This window comes from Echeneis naucrates, chromosome 9 (assembly GCF_900963305.1).
Source record: "Echeneis naucrates chromosome 9, fEcheNa1.1, whole genome shotgun sequence".
Taxonomy (NCBI): domain Eukaryota; kingdom Metazoa; phylum Chordata; class Actinopteri; order Carangiformes; family Echeneidae; genus Echeneis; species Echeneis naucrates.
The window spans coordinates 269,366-290,709 of NC_042519.1; the positions used below are offsets into that span (position 1 = coordinate 269,366).

Here is a 21,344-nt window from a genome sequence, read left to right on the forward strand (position 1 = left end):
AACTCTGAGACAGAGGAGCACCTCATAATTATCCTTGAGACTTTGAAGCCCGATCCCCTGTTGGTGCTGGCCTCTCTGGGATCAAAATATACATACTCTCGAGCAAATGTGGCACACCAGTCACCTTGGAGGCTATGGCCCTGCCACTCAATTGTGGTAGGAATGAATAGACCTGTTCTACCTCAGCAACCAGGTTCTGCTGATACTAAAATATATTTGGCCCTCATGAAGTGTCTCTGAATTACCAAGCTCCATGCACTCTTGCAAGCATAAAATTCATCCTATTGCCTGATCTTCTCTGGAACAAGGCCCCTCAAGTCTGATCCATCATAACAAATACCATTCACACATCACTTCCTACCAACACTGCTACAGAGGGGACCCATAGTTAATCCAGTATAAAACATATTTTCAAACCTTCTCCTCTGTCTCTTGCTGCTCAGTCTGTTTGGTTTGTTCCTCCTCAAGTTTCTCCACCTGATACATCCAGAAGTTTTCCATGGTGGACCTCAACAACAGTCCAGCTGAACAAATGTCCCAGAGCCCAGGCAAACAAGTGTCCAGAGCCCGGTGACCAGGCCCAGGTGCACTGAGTCCACTCAAGTAACAATGAGGTATCAGAATTCACAATGGAAATAGGCTGTCTTTCTCCATGCCTGTCTCTCTGTCTACATATCCTTCAGATACAGAGCCATGAGAGCAAACAAAAAGTGTGAAGCCAAGGTGTTCAGTCCTCATCGTGATCAGTCCCTCTGTTACTGGATCCTCACTGCTGAATTATTGAACCCATCTTACCTTCACCTTTGTCCGTCTCTACTAAATAAATCATAGGATTTCTCTTTGTACTAATCTATGCTGAGGAAATAGGCCTCCAGCTCGATGCACACTCCGAACACACACGTGTTTAATATTTCAAACAACTGCTGATGGTTTTGCTTCCTCCTCTCTGGGTTCAAATGTACAGGGCTGTACTCCCTTCACTGTGCTGTTGTGTGACAACTCTGTTAACATTGGCATTGAAGGAAACCTGCTAAAATATGTACCCAACAGGTAGACATTAAAGCCTGCAGGCAAGGAAAAACCTCGGGCAGAACCAGGCTCAGGTGGGCGGCCATCTGCCTTGACCGGTTTGATTGAGAGAGAGAGAGAGAGAGAGAGAGAGAGAGAGAGAGAGAGAGAGAGAGAGAGAGAGAGAGAGACATGGGGGAGGGGGGCAAGGTTGGGTATAGTAGGGAGAGAATGAGAGCAGGAGGAGGGGATATTCAAAGCAGGTGCAGGCAGGAACATATGACATATGATACTGTATGAAGTTCATAGAAACTATGCTGGATGACGTTCATGAAGGTATGGGAGCAGCAGGCTTTGCAGGAACATGGGGGGGCGATGATTCACCACCTGCAGGATGAGAACAGGGAGAGAGAGGAGAGGAACTGGGAAAGACAGAGACTTCAGGAAACATGGTTAGTAAATACTGTACACATTCTTAAAACTGGGAGAAACAGGGATTTCAGAGAAGCATGGTTATTGGTAAGTCGCATGCAAGTCCCCCAGCAGTCTAGGCCTATGGTAGCATAGCTAAAGAGTAAATTAACTTTAACTTTTTTACAGCTTGATCCAAAACATTCATAGCAGCTGTACTTACATCACCCCCAAGTGATGCCTGGAGGTCACATTCAGCAGTGGGGCTCAGGTCCTGCCTCATTACCCAAATGGGCTCCTTGGGCTCATCAGGTGTGTAAGGAGATCTCACTGTTCTGGTCTTGACCTCCTCGATGGCTTCCTTGATGTCCTTGATGGCCAGAGAAATGGCGTCCCTCATTTCCTGGCTGTTCCTTTCTGCTGCAGGCTCCTCTGCAGGACTCAAAGCCAGTTTCCTGCACTTCTGCCCTTGGTTAGAGACTTTGTGTTCTTTATCAGAGTCGGACTGGGACTTCGGTTGGATTCTTTCTTCTTCTTGTGGCAACTCATATTCTTCATCAAAGGTGTTTTCTGCAGTATGACTCTGAGAGCTCAAACTCTCTTTGACCCCAGCAACATTGCTGTCAATATCTTCCTCCTGCTCACAGCTGTCTGCATGGGGGTACAGAGCAAACTCTGCTTCCTTTTCGGGGCTGTCTGACTCACCATCTGAACGTTCATCGTAGTGGCGCAAGCGGGAACCCACTGCCTCTTGGTGATGGTAGATTCTGCCTCCTGCCCCGCCGTCCAATAGCCGAAAGCCAGCCCGCCTCTGTTGGATAGACTCTATGTCCCTGTCCCTTTCTGCAACAGATGAAACTGTTGTGGGGGCATCGTAGATTTCCTCATAAACGTGTTCAGACAGTGTGTAAACATCATATGGCTCAGAATAGGCTTCTTCTGCAAATCCAATATCTTTATTCTCTGAACTCTGACTCACTAAGACATTGGACCTCATTCCAGAGTGGCTGAGGGGCTGGGTGTAGATATAGTTGATGTAGCCAGTGTTGAGTATCCCCTCTGCTTGATCCTGTCTCTGAGCATTTTGCATATCTGGTGGGGAGTGAAGAGGATAGTTAACATGTGGATGTAGGCGTTGATGTTCGGCTTCAGGACTCTCAGTATACACCTCAGCCTCAGGCCATAGCTGGGCTCTGTAGTTCCCCACATCATCCTCCACATCTGGCTGCCCCTCAGGCTCCAGGGGCATCATGAGAAGGCTATCATCCCCCTCAGCACGGTCTGTGTGGGTGTGGAAGCCACTCTCTGTGCTTGCTGAGCGGGCCAGCACTGAATCATCCCTCTCTCGTTCGTCCTGGGTTTGTTCAACATGATGCTGCTTTTCCTGCTGTTGTGCTAAGTGCTGAGCCCTCTCTACCTCCCTCTGCTGCCTCTGTCTTTGCCTCTGCTGTTGGACTCTGATCCGGGCTTCGCTGTCCCCCTGCTTGCGATAACGTGTCACAGCGGGTCGTGGAATGGGCTGGTGCTGCTGGGGCTCTGGGCTTTGAGCTCCATATTCAATGTCCACATTTTCCTCTTCTCTTGGTCGACATTCGTGGGGTGCCCTGGCGCTGCCACCATTTGGGGGCTCACAGCGTCTGTGCTGGTTTTCCTGGTTGCTGTGGTTGTGCGACCGGCTGTTATGGCTGTTGAGACAATGGTGAAGAAGAGCATTGGTTTCTTCCATAACCTCTTGTCCTAGTTCCATCTCATGGGGGTCGTTAATGGTTCATTCAGTGTAGGAGAAGTTTTAGGAGTCCATCATTAGCAAGTGCCACACCGAGGACAAGTAAACACTGAAAAGAGAGGAAGAAACAAGACATGGGCATTGTGAAGTCTTGTTTGTGAACTTGTTGTGATTTAATGATAAAGCTTTTGTACCATGAGCACTGAGACAAGAATGAGACCAGAGTGACAAATACAATTTGACAGCACACAGGCTGGAACTGACACGTTGAACCAGACAGGTGGAGGCACTGAAAATGACTTGTGAGTGGGAAGACGACAAGTGAACCAGAGCAACAGGGACACCTAGTGGATTGAGGAATGTGGAGATGAAGAGGTGCAGAGAGGGAGAGGAGCATGTATATAAGGATGAGTTTGGACATGAAGAGGAGCAACAAGAGGAGGAGCATGGAGAGGAAGAGGATTATGAAGATGAAGAAGATTGTGACATGGAAGGAGGATGTAGAGAAAGAGGAGTGTGGAGAAGAAGAGGAGCATAGAGAGGAAGAAGCATGGAGATGGAGAGGAGGGTGTAAAGAAAGAGGTGCATGGAGAAGATGATAAAGTGGACTGTGGTGGAAACAGGAAGCCCTCTCTCTCTATGTTGAATCTAAAGACCAAACAAAGACTCAGATCTTCTCAATATCCTCTATGTCTACCTCACTTAGTGAGAGGACATGAGGAGGGAGAGAGGAAAAGGAGGGATAGGAAGGGGCCGAGGAAGAGGAGCACAGAGGCACAACTTAATCTTCTCCATATTTATTTAGTGTCATGGGTTTAAGCACAGAGGCACAACTTAATCTTCTCCATACTTATTATTAGTGACTCGGTCTCCGCATCCTCCCTGAGCCACATGACAAGAAGGTAATATTGTTGTTAAAATAAAAAAATAAAAAAAAAACAAAAAAAAAAGAGAATACAAGATCTCGTGATGTTTTCACGATTATCATGCAAATTAAACTGCATTTATTTTTGCAGTTTGGCAAGGCAAACAAAGCCATCTACAGTGGCATGTAGAGGGGAGTCCCCGACAATCAGAACAGAGTCTCACAACCTCTCCTTTGGCATTATGTCGACTCCGGGAGCCTGTGCTTCTCAGATCCGTACTGAGGTTCTACACGCTGTAGTTCCTCGTACTCCTGAGACTGTCTGTCTGCTGGCTCCCAGCAACAACCTTACTGCTAGCAGGACCGTTGATGACGCTGCCATCGACTTTACCAATCTCCTCAAGTCCATTGGCAACCGCTGGCATAAGGTAAACTTTTATTCCACATCTTAATTTTGCTGAGTGGGTGTCTTAACAATATGAGCTCGCATGATTTTTAGTGAAAGAATAATATTTTATTAAATGTTCAGGTTTTTTTTTTGTTTTTTTTTATTGTTTTCTACAGTTTTTTGTTGTCGACTTCCCTCCCCGCCTGGTTTGTGACCCTGACTAGCAGGATCACCTGCGTTAGGCATATCGCCGTGTGGCTGCTTGTATGGGTATGTGGCAACAAATACAACTTTCATACAGCTAATTGCCAAAATGTACTACATAAAAAGCATGTATTCAATTTTTGCAAATAAAGTCGTAATACATGTATGATGGCTTTTTTTTTCTCCTCCTCTTTTAAGGTGTGAGGTACCTCTTCTCAGCTATGGAGGACTTCCCCACAAGCAAACTGGAGTTGTGGAGCAAGGAGGGGTAAGCACAATATCTGTGTGTGGAAAAATTGTTGTTGTCATTAAGATTTAAAATGTTTTTTTGTAATTTCTTTCTTTCTTTCTTTCTTCTTCCCTTATTTCTGCAGGTCCACCTGAGTGATAGTGAGGGGATGGCTATCCTCGTTCAGTTGGTCTTTTCTGCCGCTACAGAGCAACTGAGGACACCATCACCTCCAGTTAGGAAAGTCCTTCCTAAATTGGTTGTGAGGGAGAGGTCCCCTGCTCCACCTGCACCTGACCCCTGCTGGTCAGGGCGGCAAGGTAATTGATGCATTTTATAAAGTGTGCTTGGGACTGAAAAATATGGCAGTATTGTGTGATGTGATGTGTTACATGTGCTATTTTTCTGAAACATTGAATGTAGATAGATAGATAGATATATTTTATTTATCCCAGGCTGGGAAGTTGCAGTGTAGCAGCAGCATTACACACAGAGACATCAAACAACATAGGATAAGAATAAAAATATATACAGTAAAGAACAAATTGTACATAATAAATATCAAAATAGCAAGCAAAAGCAATGCTGGCAACAACAGACTGGTAGAAGATCTCCAACATCTTGCTGCACATGTTGAAGTATCTCAGCTTCCTCAGGAAGTAGAGTCTGCTCATCCCCTTCTTGTACACAGACTCTGTGTTGGGTTTCCAGTCCAGTCTGTTGTCGATCACCACTCCCAGGTATCTGTAGTCCTCCACCTCCTCCACCACCTCCCCTCTGATCCGTAGGGGCTGTGAAGGCTTCTTCTTCCTCCTGAAGTCGATCACCATCTCTCTGGTCTTGTTGATGTTCAGGCTCAGGTGATTCTGTTCGGACCACTCTACACTGTAAAAAGTCCTTCAGTGTTACTGTACATATGACTTTACTTTTTAAAGTGTTTTTATTCCGATAAATTAATTTATTTTCTTTTATTGTTTTTCTAAGTTATCTGAAACTAAAAAGTGTGAATATTTTTGTAACTTAGTATTTTCTAGCATAAAATTGTTTTTATTGGACTTCACCATAAATTGATGTTCAAGAAACTCAGTTTAACAGCTTCTATCAGAACTAAAATTCAACAGAGGAAGAGTTCCCGCCCACTTGCAGCAATAGACAACGTGTACGTATGTTTTTCACTCTGGACCGCACTATCCACGGAAAGGACCAACGCACTTGTTCACGGAGTTTAGGAGGGACAGTACTTTCTACGACACATGTAAGTAACAATTTGCATTGTTTAAATTTTAGATTTTTAAGCGAATTATCATGATTGCATTGCATTGTTTGCAAAAGCATATTTCCTCCATTTGCCAATTTTGCGGCCGCCATCACTAGGCCTTAACGTTACCGCCAAAAAGGCCTTTGGCCTAAGTGTGCTGTAATCTCAAACAGCTAGTCAACTTTAGCCAGATAGCCTACTGTTTATATTTTATGTGCTTTTTATAATTATCATATGTTATGCTGTGTCACTCCTTTTTTCGCTAGGAGTCCGACATTTTAAATAAATCCGCTGCTCTTTTCAGTAACATACAGGCCTGTCGTGTAGGCCAGACCAAAAAGTCCCCTTCCCACTAGCAACCAAACTTTTAAGGTTGAGATAAAACAATTATGATATCTTATTACTGTAGTCTAATTTGTATGCAGGCGTTTCATTTCTGTGTGAGAGTGTACAGCGTTTTGCTTTCATGTGCGGTCTACCGTTAGCGTTACACACCGCCGTGCGGTGACTCGCTGCCTGCAGCCGTTTGAATGGGGGGAAGCAGTTTTGGTCTGGGCGGTATGAACAGCGCTGTAACGTTACTGGCCATCTGGAGCACCGGGACTTTTACCGCTGGGCCGCGGAGGGACGTCGTACTGGTGTACTGTTTCAAAAAACATCGTAGCCACAAAGTTTTTACTGAACAGTGACGGGTCGTCCGTCCGGTCGTGTCTGTAGTTTTAACGGCCCGGGTCTTTCATCCGCGACACACACGAACACACGGACACACACTCTGATGCTGTACTGCATGCAGCAGATAGGTTAGGAGGAGGGGAGAAATTAAAAAGTCCCAAAACCAAGTAAGTTGTGAGTTGTAACGGCAGTCATATGTGTAGCGTTTACATGTTAGGGTTAATCACATAATCACATAACATAACATAACATCTATTTAATGTATTCTTATCTTTCATCGACAAATGAGACAGTTGGTCTGCTTGTATGTTTTAAAGGGGACAGCAGAGACCAGTGTGCATGAGGAGCTGAAAACGGACATTATGAGGATCTATGTGTGTCGTGAGCCAGATGGAGTGGGCATCATCCTCGAGGGAATCCCAGTACTCACTGATCTTGGCAATCTGGCTAGAGCATGCAGCCTACTCCTTGGATTGACATATGCACTTAATCTCCAGTATCCTTCCAAACTTGTTAAAACTTTTGAGGTCTTTCAGCGACTTTTTGTGGGACTCGACACACTGCGTCCAAAACCATCTTCCAGGTTCATGACTCTGAAAAACAAGCTTCTAGCCTAGGCCAACATGACTGTCAGCCTGCACTTATGAACGGCTGGTTTGTTGTCTGTTCAAGAATTTTACACATTTTATCAGAGCCTGAGGAGTGGAATTTTTCAGGATGTTACACTTGTTTGTACTGTGAAAGTTTTGTAGAATGCTGCAGGGTGTAATTTATGGTGTGTAAATTGTTTTAGTTATTAATGTTTTCTACACACTAAAATAATGCACTTTACAAGTTAAGATGTGGTTTGACATGCGTGCATAATGTCAGGTATCTGCCGGTCTTTGAGGACATTTATCAGAGCCTGATGAGTGGAAATTGTCAGGATGTTACACTTGTTTGTACTTTGAAAGTTTTATAGAATGCTGCAAGGCATAACTTGTGGTTGTAAATTGCGATTTCATGTTTTTTTACACACTAAAGAAATGCACTTTAAAAGCTGAGATCTGTCTGTGAAGTGTTCCAGGTAATGTGTCAATATATACAAATTTAAAGACACTGCTGTTAACATGTTTTGCAAAGCTGAGGTCAGATGTTTACAGTTCACATGATCTTTCATGTAATGATTTAATAAATCTTGAAAATTGATACCTGTCCTCTATAATTGTTAATTTATGGTCATTGTAACTAATTATTTGAAGCCGTTTACTTATTTTAATTAAGTTTGATTTGTTTAATATGCTAACATTTTTGACATTCATTTTACTCAATTTCTTGGCTGTTTCTCATAGACTCTACTTATTCTTTTAGCATATAGTGAAATGCATATTATGAAGTTTTCCCAACTCAAAATACCAGTTAGTTCACTAAACTTGCAAAAAGTGATTGGAAAATGTTACCTTAATTTTTTTAAGTTGGATCTATGCAAGAGTTTTTACAGTGCACAAAGTTGTCTATCAGTGTCTAGGTAGGATGCAGGTAGGTTGTAGGTTGCAATGATGGATTTGTTTGGGGAACCTTGCAGGTCCAGAGGTTCACCGCAGCCAAGGATGGCTCAAACACAGGTTTGTGATTCGTTTATGGATTTCAAAATATTACCATAGGATCTATTTATTATCCTTTTGGGTTGTTTTTTTAACAAGAGAGATTGTAATCAGATGACTTCCTGTTTTGTGTTGTGTAGGAGGAGTGATTCCTTCCACTGAACCCTGTCTGGTTCAGCAGCATAATCCTATGTGCTATGGAGGAAGTTTGTCCTTCTCGCAACCCAAACTTTATCTCATGATGGAGGCTCTAGTGTAGATGTATCTGTGTGTATACATACATACACACACACACACATATATAGGGTTAGGGTTAGGGTTATATATACATGTATTTGATATAATTACTCAGAAGTCATATATTGTCTGGGGAAAATGCAGAGCACATAGTCCCTATGTACGTTATATCTTCTCAGATGGTTGGAACACCCCCACCCAGATTGTCCTGGAGTTTGGACGAGGGTGCGCCTTTAGGCCCAGCCTCCTCTGCTCCATGCTGCTTGGAATTTGTTCATAGCGTTACTGTTTGGGAAAAGGGGCAATGACAATTCAGATTACACTTCAAATACATTTTCATTGGTAACAGGTGAGCCACCCAGGGAAACCCCACAGGTTCACCTCAGCGCAGGATGACTCAACAGCAGGTTTGTTGTTTTAAATAAAAATATTCCTTTTAGGATCATCTATCATTCTTTGAATTTTGTTTCTGACAGGACAAATTTTAATCACAAGTAAACCTGTGTTTTGTTTTTCAGGCGGCATGCTTCCCCCTGCTGAACACTCTCTGGTTCAGCAGCTCAAACTTGTGTGTGGACCTCAAGTCTTCTCCTGAGCCCAAGATAGTAACTTACCTCATTCAGCTTTTATCTGTATAACACTGAACATTTGAAGTTCTCTCATTTACAAAATACACAGCTAAATTGTCCATTGTTTAATACACTGTATTCCAACTACACTGTACACTGTAGTCCGCACGAGCCAGAAACCCCCTGCTGTTCCCCACCTGCAAAAGTAAGTTTTAGTCCCTTGCAGTAACATGGTAAATCTTTGCAGTAAGAACTACATCTTTCTCTTCAGCCCATATTTACCTGTTATTGTTTGCATCCCTACTTTCCATGTCTGTTTGGTTTACCTCAACTCAAAAGCATAAAAAGAGAATGGCCATTTTAGAAGTGCAAAATGTGAAACATCCATGGGATCCATGGGATTTTGTAAACAAAAGTAATTTACAATAATCTCACAAATTTATTCTGACATTAATAATGGTGATGGAACAAAATTTTTCCGATTGGTGGTTTCTGATGGTGATGATTTTTTTTTTTTTTTTTTTTTTTTAAGCATGATATATCAGTCAGTGGCGGCTCCTGACAAATTTTTCAGGGGGAACAACTGTTCTGATGATGACCAAGGTGACCTGTTCAATGGGAAAATTAATAGGCAACAAGAGAATTGCCATATCTTCTTACTTTCTGGTCAACTTACATAGCAATACCAAATGTAATAGCTACAGTGAAAAGTTACATCCAGGAGTATATCCACATATGTGAAGGTGAGTGCTCAGCCCCTTGCACTGTACCACAAGAGAGGATGCAGGAGTGGATCTGCCACATCTGCAACAGCTACCTCATCAGAGGAGAGATGCCATCCATCGTGGTTGCCAATAATTTGGAGCTAGCACCCATTCCACCAGAGCTAGAAGAGTTAAATGTGCTTGAAAGGCAGCTGACTGCAAAAATCTTATCATTTGTGAAAATCATATCACTGCCTGAAACACTTTTGCCCCAGAGGTTGAAGTGGATCGTTTGGAGTTCATCGCTGAGCTCGAGGACGTAAACCCCTGTTAGAATAAATGTACATAAAATGATTATCACAGTATTGCTCTACTTTTACTAACCCTGCAGGAATGCAGAAACTTGTGTTTTTCTTACAGGAATTGAGATCATACCTCCGGAAGATAAGCAACGACCTTCAAAGAGGAACATGAAAACAGGAGGCGGCTGAAACCAGATTACTTCGGTTATGAACTAGCTCCTCAAAGTGTTCGTGTGTCATGTTTCAGAGGCGTAACTTGAATATGATTATACAACAAGCATCTATTCATCTACTACGTTGCAGCTGTGTGTTCCCCGCCCTTTAGAGCTGTAACTAAGGACCACCCTAAGGAAATAAAGAGGGGAGAACGGAAGAGATACGTCAGAGCAGTTAGAGAATGTAACTGAACATATCTCTGTCTGTTCTCCTTGCAAGTAAAAATGAGCGCTGTTGTCCTTTGTCTTTCTTCCCTGTGTGTTTAATAATGTTCTAGGTGGCTTAAACCTGACATTAACTTGGTCCTTCGAGCCGGATCCCAACAGACCGGAGGGTTCCGGCAGGCGGGGTGGATTCCAGGAAAACCGTGGCCACGGCGGACTCCATAAACAGTGAGTCCGGAAATGGACCCTTTCCGGGACTGAGTATCGACCCGCCAGCTGGGATCCAAAGGTTGAGGGGAGTCCGAGAAGGGAAAGACAACGGAGGTGAGTTGAGTCTTGACTTAAAAAGAGTGAGTGGCCACGGCGAATGACTGGGGGTCATTGCGCAAGACCAAGGGAGTCTCATAAAGAATAAGAGAGACCAAGGGAGTCTCTGCAGAGGATGACGGAGTTCTGGTGTGCACCCTTAAATTCCGAGTAAGAGAGTGAATGTGAGTGTGAAAGGAGACTGACATACCACTAGGTATTTCATCTCATATAAAACAGTGGGATTTGTAAGTAGTCAACTGGTGTGGATGGAGAGGCAAGAATTCTCCACTCGAAAGAGTTGAAGTGAGAATTACCACAACAGGAAATTGAGAGACTATCCCACTGACAAAAATCGACCTCTAGAATACCCTAGGTGTTGCAAAGGTCAAACCAAATTATTAAAATGGGGAAGGGGTCGAGTAAAGAAAAACCAAGAGATAAATTGCAGTGTCAAGATTGGAAATTCAGAGAACAACAGGATCCATGTAAAAATCGAAAGTTAGACAGATGGATCGTTAAACACAATTTCGACGGAAAATTAAATACACAAAAGATAAGTGTATTACAAGAGAGTATTACAAAAAAAAACTAAGAAGAATCCAAAGAAAATTAAGCAGGAAGGTTATGAAGAAACAGAGTACTGGATGAAAGTGGCAGGACAAAGAGAAGGAGGAAAGAAAAAAAAAGTAAAAGAAAAAAGAAAAAAAAACCCAGAAAGAACAGGAACATAGACAAAAAGATAAAGACGAAGACCGTGAAAAAGACTTAATGTATCAGAGAAAAGAAGACAATGAGACAGGACCTAACAGATGACCTAGAGACGACCGAGACTTAGGCCAAGGGGCCGAGGGAGGAGCTGCAGGTCCAGCTCCCTCAGGACCAGGACAAGGACTTTACCCAGACTTAAGTGAGTTACCACCATATGATGGACCAACAGAAACCCCTAGAAGTACTCGATCTAGGGGAGGAGTAGGAGACTGGTCCAAAATGATGGGAAAAATCTTTTCCCTGGGAGAGAAATCTCCGCCGGTAATACAGCAGGATGAGGTAGGGACTTATCCAATGATTGAGGCAGCAAATCCAAATGTCGACGATGCCAAATACCCATTATTCTAGGATGTCACACAGTTCGTTCAGGATATGGAAAATTTGAAACATTCTTATCACCTGCACGGACAAGAAGAACAACAGGTTTGGATGCAGGCACTAGGACCAGACTGGCACTATATCAGGGGCCGATGGAATCCTTTGGGCCTAAATGGCCGTCCCCTGACTCATGATGACCCGGAGTTGAATAACCGTGTACGAGACCTGAATGACAGAGTTATTCTACAGTTTAGACATATAGCTAACTACACCGAGATAGGTAGAGTAAAACAAAAGGAGGATGAATCCTTTGAAGAATACAAGATAAGAATGACAACTAAATTCAAAACCCACAGTGGATTGCAAGATGATGGGAATGTAAATGGAGCATTCCAGCAACAATTAAAAAATGCTCTCCATGCAGGATCGAAAGATGGAATACGTTGCTGGGTTAATAAACATTACATAGGATTCGCTACAGGGACCATGGAGGACTATGTTAACCATGCCCTCCATGCAGAAAAAGTAATTAAGGAGAAAAAAGGTGGAAAGGCAGGGGGAGTGTTTTATCAGGAGAAAGAAGAGGAAAAAGAGGGAGAGGTGTTCTACCAAGATAGCGGCAGAAGCCAAGGACGTGGTGGATACAGAGGAAGAGGAGGCTTCAGAGGCAGAGGCCGAGGAGGAAATTACAGAGGAGGATATCAACAAAACCCTAGAGAGTGTTGGTGTTGTGGAAGAGAGGGACATATTGCCAGAAACTGTCCACAAAGATCAGGTGAGTTGAAATGACTAGGCCAGTCAGATAAAAAAATTGATGAGGAGGACTCATTAGGAGCTGAGGAGATCCTAAATCTCCAAGACCTATTAGCATTAAACACAGCAAAACCAGAGGCAACTTTATATGTGAATGGCAAAAGCATTGTTTTCCTGTGTGATACTGGGGTGTGTAGAACAACGTGCAAAGAAATGATACCAAACTCCAAGCTCAGCGATCAAAGTGTAACCGTGCAATCTGCTAGTGGAAAGTTAACTGAAGTAGCCGAGTCAGAACCATTGTGGTTGAGAGACCCCCAAGGACAGACATGCCAGCTGTCTATTTTGATGTTTCCAGAATGTCCAGTTAATCTCTTAGGAGACAATTTGAGTGCTGGAGGAAGAACAATAGTGGAAGATAGAAAAACCGCTATCCTCCAAGCTCCTAAACCATTAACAAAAAGGCAAATGATGTCATTCTTAGGCCTAACAAATTACTGCAGAAACTGGGTGCCAAACTATGCAGACATAACCGCAACTTTAAATAAACTAATGTATGAAGAAGATTTAAAGATGACCTCACCCTTATGCTGGACCAGAGAGTCAGAAGAAGCATTCTGTAAGATAAAACAAGTGTTGGTGTCCAGTACAGCGCTAGCATTACCAGACTATAGTAAACCTTTTATTCAAATGGTGGACTGTAAAGGCCACTTCATGACTACCGTGCTGGTGCAACAGCATTGTGCTAAAATGAAGCCAATTGCATATTTCTCGTCAAAACTAGATAGCATGGCCTGTGCGCTACCACACTGTGTCAGAGCAGTCATAGCAGCATCTATGGCAGCCATGGTTTTGTTTCATCCACTTGTACTAAAAGTACCACATGTAGTCGCAGCACTATTGTTGCAAACCAATATGACTTTTCTATCACCAGCCAGACACTTGTCGTGTATGTCTATTCTCTTATCCCAACCTCATTTAACAATAGAGAGATGCACCGCGTTAAACCCAGCAACATTGTTGCCAGTACCTGATGATGGAGTGAAACACAATTGTCAAGAATTAGCCGAACAAACAGCTAAACGCAGAGCAGATCTTAAAGATCAACCACTAGAAAAAGGAGAAGTGTTATTTGTAGATGGTTCCTCAAAGAAGAATGAACAAGGGAAAACCTAGACAGGCTATGCAGTAGTTACACAAAACACAGTGTTAAAAGCAGAAAAATTACCCTCCCACTACTCAGCACAAGCTGCAGAGTTAGTGGCATTAACAGAAGCATGTAAATTGATGAAGAATAAAGAAGCCACAATTTATACAGACAGCCAGTATGCTTTCGCAACAGTACACACTTTTGCTGGAAAAATAGAGGCATGGTTACCTCTACAGGTAAACCAGTGACTCATGCTGAACACTCTTATCAGGCTTGCTGCAAGCAGTGCAGCTACCAAAAGCCGTTGCAATGTACAGCTCACACGACAGGCACAGATGAAGTTTCTCTTGGAAATGCATTTGCAGATAAAATAGCAAAAGCAGCAGCAGCAAGACAGGTTCAAGTACTAACTGTGGAAGAATGTACAACCTTAGAGGACACTACACTAAAAGACATGCAACAACAAAGTCCTCAATCTGAAAAAGATATATGGTTAAAAAATGGAGCGAAGCTACAAAACGACATGTATGTATGACCAGACGGCAAACCTATCCTACCAAAAAATTTATACAAGTGGGCGGCAATATTGAGCCATGTTGTGACACATGTCTCAACAGGAGGGATGGTAGGACAGATACATCAGCATTATACCACTTATGGATTTAACTCTTATTCAAAAAATTTTTGTAGATCATGTTTAACATGTGCAAGAAACAATCCTCAAGGGAATTTAAGGCCACGTAGAGGGGGATTCCCTACACCTCAATATCTGTTCCAAATTATCCATATGGACTTTATAGAGCTTAATCAAAGTGAAGAAAAGAAATACTGTCTACTCATAATAGACGCATTTTCAAAATGGATAGAGCTTTTTCCAACAAAACATCCAGATGCGATAACAGTAGCTAAGGCACTATGTAAAGACAAAATACCAAGATACGGAATTCCTGAGAAAATATATAGTGATAACGGCACACATTTTGAAAATCAGACAGTGAAAAAGATTGGAATAATGTTCCACATCGATTTAAAGAATCATTGTGCTTATCATCCTCAAAGTGCAGGCCTGGTAGAAAGAATGAATGGAACTATAAAAAATAGATGAAAGAAATGTATTGAAGAAACAGAAAAATCAACATGGATTCATTTAATGCACTGTAAAAAGGTAATTTCAGTTGAAAGCTCCGATAGGGGATGTGAGCCAAAGACTGATAATAGGGTAGATCCAGACGTTTAGAGGCTGGATAGACCTGAAAGTCAGTGAAGTTTTTACAAGACACCAAACCAAGTAGAGGAGACCGATTTTCGACTAAAATGATTCCTAAGTGGTTACCACGGGCCATCGGAGGATGGGTAGCGACCATATTCCTTATAATAACCTTTCTGTTAGTATGGTACCCGTGGAAGCCACCCCAAGAGGCCCTAATATAACCACCCCCGCTGAAGCAGAACAAATGGAACAGAAAAATTAAACCATAGGAGGCCTCACGAGTGGCCCCAAAAAGTGCTGTTAACATACAAATTATTAACCATGATGGTGAGATAAAAGTCGATGAATGGTTTCAAGTTATAACAGGTATTTCAGGACAAAGCAACAACTGGTTACTTATGGTAGAACAAGCTGCAAACACGACTAAAAGTGATTGTGTAGTGTGTATGGGTCCTAGGCCGATACTACAAAACAATACCTGCAACGATCGATAAACAATGTGTTGTAGAAGTAATGAATAAAACAAATCCGAACATCACTTGTGCGAAGTGGGATTTTGTGTTTCCAGTCACTACATCAGAAAAACAGAAACCTATATTTTCCAAAAGAGTTGCATTTGGAAACTTCACCTGTATAAATATAACAGGAGGTGGAGAGCCTTTGGGCAATCTCTCCAGTGAGTGGTACTCCGAGATAATAACTGTGACTGGACATTTCAAACCGGTGCCTCGAGGGGACATTTGGTGGTGGTGTGGTGATGACAGATTATTTGACAAATTGCCTAAAAATGTGACAGGATTTTGTGCTCTAGTAACACTATTACTACCAGTGTCCATACACCCTATCTCTGCTAAAGAACTCATTGCTAGCTTATTTAGTGTTTTGCCTGAACAATGGCATTGCAAGAAAAGATCTGCAACCTGGTTAGCAGATGGTGATCCTACATACATTGACGCAATCGGTGTACCACGAGGTTTTCCAGATGAATACAAATTAGTAGATCAAGTAGCAGCAGGATTTGAGTCAATTTTATGTTGGTGGTGTACAATCAATAAAAATGTAGACAGGATCAACTACATCCACTACAACATTCAAAAGTTAGGTAATTGGACACAAAGCGGCTTTGAGGCGGTACATGGACAGTTGTCCACGACTTCTCTCATGGCTTTCCAGAACACGATAGCCCTGGACATGTTGTTGGCTGAGAAAGGAGGTGTGTGTGCTATGTTCACAGAGCAGTGTTGCACGTTCATCCCCAACAACACAGCTGCTGATGGCAGCCTTACTAAGGCCATAGAGGGACTTCGAGCTCTCAATGGCAAGATGAAAGAACACTCTGGGGTTGACACCTCAATGTGGGATTCCTGGATGGATGTCTTTGGAAAATATAAAGCTCTAGTGTCCTCTGTTTTGGTCTCTATAGCAGTGTTTGCTGCAATCTTAACCTTGTGTGGATGTTGTTGTGTGCCCTGCCTGCGTTCTCTTATTAACTGTCTAGTTACTGCAGCAATTTCACCCATGGAAGATAAAGTGGCTCAAATGTACCGCTTGCTGGATAGTAATTCTCAAACTGATGAGGAGAGTAGTGGGGAAGAAGGCTTGATTAAAAATTTACTGGATTTGTTCTCTGCTTAAAAAGATTATGAATGTTAAAGACATTACCTCCAAGTGTAAACTTACTTGTGCTAATAAAAATGATCTCGCAGTTGAAAATCTTCATGAAGTGACTGAGTAGAGTGATATGAGAATTTGAGCAAGAATGTGATAAACAGGAGGGAAATGTTAGAATAAATGTACATAAAACGATTATCACAGTATTGCTCTACTTTTACTAACCCTGCAGGAATGCAGAAACTTGTGTTTTTCTTACAGGAATTGAGATCATACCTCCGGATGATAAGCAACGACCTTCGAAGAGGAATATGAAAACAGGAGGAGGCTGAAACCAGATTACTTCGGTTATGAACTAGCTCCTCAAAGTGTTCGTGTGTCATGTTTCAGAGGCGTAACTTGAATATGATTATACAACAAGCATCTATTCATCTACTACGTTGCAGCTGTGTGTTCCCCACCCTTTAGAGCTGCAACATCATGTAACTAAGGACCATCCTAAGGAAATAAAGAGGGGAGAACAGAAGAGATACATCAGAGCAGAGAATGTAACTGAACATATCTCTGTCTGTTCTCCTTGCAAGTAAAAATGAGCGCTGTTGTCCTTTGTCTTTCTTCCCTGTGTGTTTAATAATGTTCTAGGTGGCTTAAACCTGACAACCCCCATGATACTGGAGAAGAAGACCAGGTTCCAGATTTCCAAATCCAGAGTTATTGCGGCAGAGCAATACCAGCCATTGAGGCAGCAAAACTCAGCCCAGACTTCGTATGTACCGAAGCCTCAACGAAACGCAAGCGTCCATTTTCTTCACTGTGCGTGAATGGTGAATGAAATGTGTCTGGGGTCAAAATCCTGAACCCTTCTTTTATTCATCTCTGGGGCAGCTGGCTGTGGCAAATCTCACGTTATCAAGTGTGTGTATCAGGAGGCTACCAAGATTCTCCGTCAACTTCCCAGGTTTTGCAACGTAGCAGACATGTCCCTGACATGTCCCAAACATGACATGTTTTGATCATAGACGAGATATCCATGATTTCTAAGGAGCTGTTTGCCTACGTCCATTGGAGATTCCAGCAAATCAAAGGCAACAGGAAACCATTTGGAGGAATGTCTGTCCTTGCAGTTGGAGACTTTTACCAGCTGCCACCTCTTGGTAGAGCCAAACCCCTCTGCGTCTTTGAGGAAGATGTTCTTGATCTCTGGAGAGCTTTCCAAATGGTTAACCTCACAGAGATCATGCGACAGAAAGATGATCGCGCTTTTGCCGAACTCTTGACCAGGATCAGAACGAAGAAGATGACGGATCCTCTCGGTGTCAGCGATAGAGCTCTGCTCACATGGGACATCGTTGAAGCCAAAGATTGTCTGGCCGATGCCCTTCATATCTTCGCAATGAACAAAGAAGTTGATGCTCACAATTCTGCAAATTTGACTGGGCTCAACTTAAAAGTTCAGGACATTCCAGCAGAGGACTACAAAAAAGACCCCCCGAACAGGACCAATGGTCATGACGCATATTTGCATCAAGGGCAAGAAGAGGGATTTACCTGACAACATACGAGCTGCGTGTGGAGCACTGGTAATGGTGATTCAGAGCCTGGATATCGAGGATGGAATTGTAAACGTAACTTTTGCTACAATCAGGAACATTGTCAGGAAATTTGAAAAAGGTCAACCAACGACAGTGACGCTGATTGGGCTTGAATTGGATAATCCAATAGCAGGTAAGAAATTTCACAAATTGAAATTGTACGTCGAAAAATCTGAGGAAAATACAAGCATGTGAGGAGTGGTTCGACGGCAGTTCCCAATGAAACTGGCATTTGGTTGTACAGCTCACAAAGTGCAAGGCATGACTATGAAGTCTGCAGTGGTGTGTCTGAAGCTTGTATTTGAACCTGGAATGGCCTATGTTGCTCTTAGCTGTACAAACTCACTTGAAGGACTAAAGATCATTGAGTTTGAGGAAAAGAAGATTTATGCTGATCCAAATAGAATGACAGCAATGGACAATATGAATCATGCTTCATTCCAAACATTGCCAGTTATCCTATACATGCATGTCTTTGGACAGTGGGAGGAAACCGGAGTACTCGGAGGAAACCCATGCAGACACGGGGAGAACATGCAAACTCCACACAGAAAAGACTCAGGCCAGGAACCGAACCCACGAGGGGCGACAGCGCTAACCAGTACGCCACCGTGCTGCCCCCCACACTGGTTTGACGTTGGCAATCGTCCATCACAACGTGGAAGGACTTGACAACGTGAAATGTCACCATGAATTGAGGCTTGCTGATGTCTTATGTGTTACGGAAACTCACTTGACTGGATCCTTCGTTCCCCCAAAGTTTCACTTGGACGGATACGACCTGTTAGTGTGCAACAGACACGTCTCATATGCAAACAGAGTAGACAGAGTAGGCTACAAAAGATGGCGGTGGAGTTGCAGTTTATTACAAGAGCAATCTTCAAGTAGAGTCCTGGCGATACTTTCAACATGTGCCGGATCTTGAATTTGCTATTGTCAAAGTTGTGGCCCCTGTTAGAGTGTTGATAGCCACTGTATACAGACCACCAAATCTCTGTCTTGAAACATTTCTTCCAAACATGCAAAGTCTCTTGAACTCCTTGGAGATGATGGATTGCCAGCCTGTTGTGGTTTGTGGAGACTTCAATGAAGACCTGTTCTCCAAAGGAAAGAAATCCATCCATGAGTTGTTTCACTCCAAAGGCTATAGACAGCTTGTCTCCGCTGCAACAACAGAAAAGCAGACACTGATTGATCACATTTATATCAACCGGAATCTTGCCTTCAATCAGGTATACTGCAAAGTTATTACAGTTATCTAAGTTCGGTATACTGTCTTCTGACTTCAGCGGGAGACTCTTGATCTCAGCATTGTTTACAATGCTGCCTCTTTTGCTCTTCTTCTTTCCACGGTATTGGAATGGTGTCTGGATGGCTATTCCACTTGGTTTCTTTCTTGATTTTAGTTGGATTTGGCAACTGTTAGGCAGAAAATGATTCTCGGTAAGTATAATGAGCGTAGATGTTTCATCACAGGTTGGAATGTTGGTAGGTATGTTCATCCTTTCAGCAGATAGGACCAGCCCAGATTAGCGGTAGGTATTCTTGTTAAGTATTTTCATTTATTCAGCAATGTGGCCAAACTTGGAGCATGTTCTCCTTCTTTTGCAACCCTTTTTCCCTGTATTGTGGTATGGTCTCCATCAGAACCTGCTCTATTTGTACTGTGGTTTTTGTTTCTCTATCTGTGTCTATGTTGTGTGCATGGATGTGTTTTTCGCTGTGTGTGTGTGTGTGTTTGTTTGTTTGTACATACTGCATTGTGTGAGTATGTGTGAAGCATTAAGTGCTGTAGTGTAGTGCTTAGAGTTTGTGCATATTGCTACTGCCTGGTGCTCTGTGTACTCCTCTCTGCTTACATCTACTGCCGCTGGCTAGCCTTTCTAATGGAGGGTGAAAAGAGCAGCTGACTATGTTAGTTTCCACCTGCCAGTATATAGCCTCTCCACTACCAAGACTCCTGCAGTGCCTCCTCGCGGCCACACACAGAAACTGGGTACCTCATGTTCCTAGGCTGAACTGCAGGGGATCTCAGAGCAGCAGTGGGCCCAAGAGACGCAGCATACAGGCCCACCGCCGTGTGGACATGCCCTGGTGCTCGTCAACCACTGTCCCAGCTATAGGTAAATAGCAACCCCCCAACCCCAGGACACACTCCAGCCCCCCATCCCGGCCCACCACACACACATACACGACCAGTCATGTTGCATTTACCTAGATCTCACTTGACAGTGAAAACAAAGAAGATAGAGTTAAGTGATAACAATATTTGATATGAATCTGATTTTATCTTTTTGTATTTATTTCTTTGAGTGTGTTAAATTGTAATATTGAATGTGTACACAGTCTGTTTGATTCTTCATTTTTGAAAGACTAAGTTTGAAATTCAATGTTTTTTTGTGATGAACTGACTATATAAAGAAGTTATATTTTTGCACAATGATGTTGTATGCTCTGATACCATTTGAATTTCTTTTTAATGTCATTGTTTATAATATTCTTGCATTTTCTTTTTTGTCTGAGCAAGGTGAAGAAGTGTATTACTTCAGGACGTTTAAAATGTTTTGAATCTGAAGTCTCCACTTTGTTTTTGTAAATATTTTATATTTAATAAAAATTATGTGCATAATGAACTGGTCTCAACATGGTGTCCCATATGATGAATGCATTATTTACAGATTGCAGTTAGTTGTTGTAGTAAGAAAAGTATTCACTTAAGTTTCCTGTCATGGCCTGATGCACTGTTAATGTCGCATATAACTTGTAGGTAACTGAATGTTTACCAAAATGTTCTGTAAATGCTGTCCATAGACAATACAGTAGTCTGTTGTATATGAGTCTTTTGTGAAAATTGAGACAGACACAGATAACATCGAACTACGAGTGCTCAAAGGAGTAGTCGAAATCACTTTTTCGTCAAATCCAGAGTGGAGCTGCTTATTAACTTGAGTGACAAGCACGAAAAAGTAATGAAAGAATAACACCATGCAAATTCATTGATTGATTGACTTTCCTTACTGAGGAGCTGGCAACACTGATCGTGTAACGATCAGTGTAACGTGTAATGATCCATCCCAAATATATGGGCTGGGAGGGC

The 21,344-nt window shown here is 42.6% G+C and overlaps 1 protein-coding gene across 4 annotated transcripts in view; it reads right to left on the reverse strand.

Annotated features, from left to right (window-relative positions):
- Nucleotides 1–21,344, reverse strand: part of apba1a (amyloid beta (A4) precursor protein-binding, family A, member 1a) — a 55,821-nt gene that overhangs the window by 30,776 nt on the left and 3,701 nt on the right. For 3 of the 4 annotated variants that reach the window (XR_003841114.1, XM_029511298.1, XM_029511296.1), the window contains exon 2: nt 1,643–3,254. Coding sequence is in view for 3 of the 4 variants with exons in the window: in XM_029511298.1 (XP_029367158.1) it covers nt 1,643–3,166 (1,524 nt within the window). In the remaining variant the exon portion in view is untranslated. Of the gene's footprint in view, nt 1–1,642; nt 3,255–18,980; nt 19,049–21,344 lie in introns of those variants that run through there. The other variant, XM_029511297.1, reaches the window with a different exon arrangement.